Source organism: Poecilia reticulata, linkage group LG5, assembly GCF_000633615.1.
Source record: "Poecilia reticulata strain Guanapo linkage group LG5, Guppy_female_1.0+MT, whole genome shotgun sequence".
NCBI lineage: Eukaryota > Metazoa > Chordata > Actinopteri > Cyprinodontiformes > Poeciliidae > Poecilia > Poecilia reticulata.
Window position 1 is genome coordinate 22213773 of NC_024335.1, and position 5381 is coordinate 22219153.

General features: G+C 40.2%; 1 protein-coding gene across 1 annotated transcript in view; it reads right to left on the reverse strand.

Annotated features, from left to right (window-relative positions):
* LOC108166281 (zinc finger protein 135-like) overlaps nt 1-5265 on the reverse strand; it is a 6979-nt gene extending 1714 nt beyond the window's left edge. Inside the window, exons 1-2 of the mRNA XM_017304640.1 lie at nt 5034-5265; nt 1-493 (exon numbers count right to left, since the gene is read on the reverse strand). Coding sequence (XP_017160129.1) covers nt 1-493; nt 5034-5097 — 557 coding nt within the window. The 5' untranslated portion in view covers nt 5098-5265. The remainder of the gene's footprint in view (nt 494-5033) is intronic.
* Nucleotides 5266-5381: the final 116 nt, after the last annotated feature.

Consider the following 5381-nt stretch of genomic DNA (forward strand, 5'->3'; position numbering starts at 1 on the left):
GTGTGAATCATCATGTGCCGAGTTAAATACTGTTTGCAACTAAAACTTTTTCCACAGTTCACACATGAAAACGGCTTTTCACCGGTGTGAGTTCTAATATGATTATTGAGAGCATATTTGTCAGTGAAACCTTTTTTACAGTTGACACATGAGAAAGGTTTGCTTCTTTCCTGATTTTGGTTCTCAGCTTCAGCAGGTTCCTGGGAGATGATTTGGTTCACGTTTGGTTCTGATTCAGTTTGGTATGTTTGCTCATCAGCAGGAAACACCATGCAGGTATCAGTCTCCYGTTTTAATTCAATCYGTTCTTCACCCTGACTGCAGTAAACTTCTTTCTCTTCCACTTTTATCTGCTGGTGTTTTAGATCTTCCTGCTCTTCTTTTATCTGATGATCTTCTGGCTCTGCCTGGTCTTGTTTTCCCTTCAGAGGTTCCAACTCCTCCTGATCCAGAGTGGATCTCCTCTCCTGGTGAACGTTGCACTGCAGGAAATCTGGAGAAGAAAACAGAGGAAAAAGAATTATTGTTAACTTCACTGAAGTAAATAGGAGAAATCGTTTATCATTCAAGACAGAAATTAACAAAAAACACCTCAAAATTCAAGGGCGTAGACAGAGATACAGATCAGTCGACATCTCCAGCTGACATTGGGAGAATTCTCAAATGAACGGACTTTTGAAAAATATTTTAGTACAAAACTAATTGCAGTAGGGATTATTGTTGATATTTAGCAGTAAAGTGTATTACATCAAAATATTTATTTGTATTACTTTCAATTAAATTAAATTTTAGTCCACTTTATATCTTTCGGGTTTATTTACAAACATGAGTTTATTTGAAGGTTAATAGTTGTTTAGTTTTTGTTCCTTTGTTATTTACCTTTCTAACAAAAAAACATCTTAAAATTCAAGAGCTTAGACTACTGTGACATCAAGTGGACAATATATGAGAAATGGGCAACGTGAAAACAACATGAAGCCTTACAATGAATAAACAAAAGATGTTTGCGATTCTGATACATAAATTCTGATTAATCTGGTTGTATGAAAAAGCTGGGTCAAAAAGGAACCGGGAAACAAATAGGAGACAGTTGTGTGATTGGCTTGTTACTCGCTATGTCACCAGGGACAAAAATTAATTACTAAAAAATAAAATTTTTAACTCTGCTCAAGTTTAGGTGAATTCTCTGTTTTACGCGCTTCATAAAAATCCTCCTGAATTACTCGACACATGCTGTGAAGCGTCGGCACTAAAGACACATCATTAATGAAAAGTTTGATCTTTGTTATTTGCTTGTCAAACTGGGAAAAATAAACTATCACAGGAATTTTCAAGTGTTTTGGACATTGAATATCTTTTATCCATGCAACTGGGTGGTGAATTAGTTGAAAAGGATGTTCAATGAAGTCACTGTAAATTCCCACCCAAACTGGGCCCATGAATCCAGCCGATGAAAACCTTAAGACACATGTGTCAAACTCACGGCCCACGGGCCACAACCGGCCTGCCGTGTAATCATATCCGGCCGGCAAGACCATTTTACATTATTGTTATTAATGGCCCGTCGATATGAACAACGCCGTCTCGTCCCTAGACGTCATATTCTGACGTTTTAGTCACTGCTGCGCAGGTAACACAATACTGCACATCCCACAATGCAACGCTTTGGCTGCCTTGCACCTCCCTCGTCCATTCAGTCTTGCTATTACAAGATATCGCGCAGATAGCCGGTAGCCGAAGATACCCCTCCCAATGGCGAAGAGAAAAGTTGATTCTGAAAACAGAGCCTTTAATAACCGATGGGAGGCTGGGTATATGTTTACTGACGTTGCCGGTAAACCCGTGTGTCTCATTTGTTGCTATAATGTGGCTGTAATTAAAGAATTCAATCTAAGACGGCACTTCAAGACAAAACATAAGGATAATCTGAAAGACCTGGATGCAGAGTAGAAGAAACAGAAAGCAGAAGAGTTAAAGAAGAATCTGACACTCCAGCAGACGTTTTTTAAAATCTCAAAGTGAAGCTGCTGTGAAAGCAAGTTTTATCGTGGCGGAGGAGATTGCCAAATCAGCCCAGCCATTTACGGAGGGAGAATTTCTGAAGAGCTGCATGATCAAGGTGTTCGACGTCTTATGTCCAGACAAAAAGCAGATGCTGGCAAATATAAGCATGAGTAGAAATACGGTTACTGATCGAATTTGTGAGATGGCCACTGATTTAAGAGCACAGTTGAGTGAAAGAAGCAAAGACTTCATTGCCTACTCTCTTGCTGTGGATGAAAGTACTGACTGATACTGCACAACTGGCTATCTTCAGCCGTGGAGTGGACTTCAATTTGCGCGTAACAGAGGAAGTAATGGACATTAAATTGATGCATGGGACAACGACTGGAAAAGACATTTTTGAAAACGTATGTCAAAGTGTAACCCACATGAAACTGCCCTGGGACAAACTTATTGGACTTACAACTGATGGAGCACCGGCTATGTGCAGTGAAAAATGCGGACTAGTGGGAAGGATGCGAGTGAAGATGCAGGAGGAGAACTGTACTGGTGAGTTAACAGCATATCACTGCATCATACACTAGGAAGCACTATGTGGCAAAGTCCTGAAAATGGACCATGTAATGAGCACTGTAACGCAAACCGTAAACTTTATCCCAGCTAAAGGGTTAAATCACCGGCAGTTTCGGTCCTTTATGCAGGAGATAGATTCAGAATTTGCCGACATTCCTTATCATACAGAGGTGCGTTGGCCAAGTCGGGGAAATGTTCTCAACAGAGTTTTTGAGCTCAGCCACGAAATCTGTCAGTTTATGGACAGTAAAGGAAAAGACTCCACCGTTTTGAGACAAAAAATGGAAGTGCGAGTTGGCGTTACTGGCTGACGTAACAGGTCATCTTAACGCCTTAAATCTGCAGCTCCAGGGACGTGACCACATGATCACTGTCATGTATGACACGGTGAAGGCGTTTCAAGTGAAGCTGCTTTTATGGGAGACACAAATGCAACAATGCAACTTGCCTCACTGTCCCTGTTGCCAAGTAATGTTGAACCAAGTCAGCACAACTGTGTTCCCAAAAACGCACTTTGCCGACAAACTGAGCACACACTGAGTTCGCACGGTGGTTTAGTGACTTTGAAGCACAAAAAAAATAGTTTTGAGCTGCTTCACAACCCATTTGCCGTTGATGTTGAAACTGCACCTGCGCTGAATCTGCGCTGGTGAGCTGCAGTGTAATGGGACACTGAAGACAAAGTGATGAAGATTAACAAAACAGCACACAGAAGTCGTCTCACTGATGATCACTTGCAGTCCATCCTGAGAATCTCCACAACACAGGACTTCACACCAAACATAAACCAACTTGTTGCCAATAAAATGGTGATGGTGCACAAACCATGGCAGGGAAGAGAAGAGGACTTAGGGCACTCATCAAGACAGCCTCACCTCATGCTGAGTGGACACACTGTATTATACACAGAGAAGCACTTGTATCCAGGCAACTTTCCCCTGAATTAAGTGAGGTAATGACTGACATCATAGGTGTAGTCAATTTTATAAAGACCAGACCACTAAAAACAAGAGTCTTCTCTGCCATCTGTGAGGAGATGGGAGCTGAACATCAAGCTGTGCTCTATCACAGTGAAGCAAGGTGGTTGTCACGAGGAAAAGTCTTGTCCCGAGTTTTTGAGCTCAGAGAGCAAATAAGAGTGTTTTTGGAGCAGGAGCACAAGTATGAAGTGGCAGAAAGATTTTGTGATGAGAACTTCCTGGGAAAACTGACCTACCTGAGTGACATATTTGGAAAGCTAAATGAACTCAATCTACAGCTTCAAGGGAAAGATAAACACCTCCCTCAGGTCACAGACAAGATTAGCTCTTTCACCCGAAAGCTTGCAATGTGGGACAGGCAACTTGATGAAGGAAACACCGATTCATACGAGAACCTGCATGAATTTGTGGACACTAATGACTATGATGCTATCTCAGTGATTCCACACATTAAGCAACATATTTCTTCACTGATTGGATTCTTTAAAAAGTACTTCCCTGAAAACAGTTCCCAATATGACTGGGTGAGAGACACTTTCAGTGCACCAGCTCCAACTGGTTTCAGCTCTGCAGAAGAGGAGCAGTTCATTGACATGACGTCTGACTCCACATTGAGACTGAGGTTCACATCACAGACACTCAGTGCATTCTGGCTGAGTGTAGAGAGGCAGTATCCACTCTTAGAGGAGATAGCTATAAGCATTCTGCTTCCTTTTTCAACATCTTACCTTTGTGAGATTGGCTTCTCTGCTGTTGCTGCACTGAAGACCAAGTACAGGTCCCAGCTAAACATTGAGCAGGAGCTGAGAGTTGCACTATCATGCTTTGAACCTCGCTTCGAAAAGCTGTGCTCTGCAAAACGTGCTCATTGTAGCCATTAAACCTGACTTCCTCCTCATTTTGATCAAAAAAAGAAAGAAAAAATGAGCACAAATTGTTTAATTCATTTTTGTTTTGTAGGTTCAAGTGTTTTATATATTATGCTCCTGAGTTAATGTTGCTGAACTGAATATAAATTAATTATTTTTTTAGTTTTTGTAGTTTAGTAGCTATTATAATTATTAAATATTATTTATTGATTTGATTTAATTTAATTTTGCAATGGTGCAATTAGTTGGTCAAACATGTTTACAGTTTAAACAAGGATTTATTTAACAGAAAATAATTGAGAAGCACTGCTTTGGACAAAGAGGGGAAATTACATATAAGTAACAGTTTTTTTCTTGCGCTGTATTGTTCACATTTCTGCTGTTTTCAAAAGTAAATCTCAGTAGTTAAAGGAAAAGAACCATAAAAGATGCCATTGGCTCCATTTTCTCTCTACATAAATAAGCCATTCTCATAGTGTAATTGTGACGTCTGCGTTCATTTATCCGTTAAAAAAACATTTTATCCGGGAAAAGCACATTTACTAAAATGATCCTCAAACAGAACGGTGCATACATTAACCTTCATCCAAACGCTGGTGTTTCCTACCTATCCGGTGTAAGATTATCTGGGGAGTCCGGGAGAAATCAAGCAGTCTGCGCTGATTATCCATCTCTTCCTCCGACTTGACGATGATTTATTTAAACTCTATGCATGTTTCTTCAGCAGCAGTTAACTGCTCGTTGATAAACTCGTTTAAACTGGACTGGAGATATTTTTAGAGAAACATTCAACAAAACAGACCACGTTGCGTCCTCTTTGTCTTCTTCCTCCTCCTATGAAAGCCCATTTCCGCCATAAAAAAAGGCTAAACAGGAAGTCATAATTTCGACTTTCAAAGTCATAATTATGAGATTTAGTCATAATTTCGACTTTCAAAGTCATAATTATGAGATT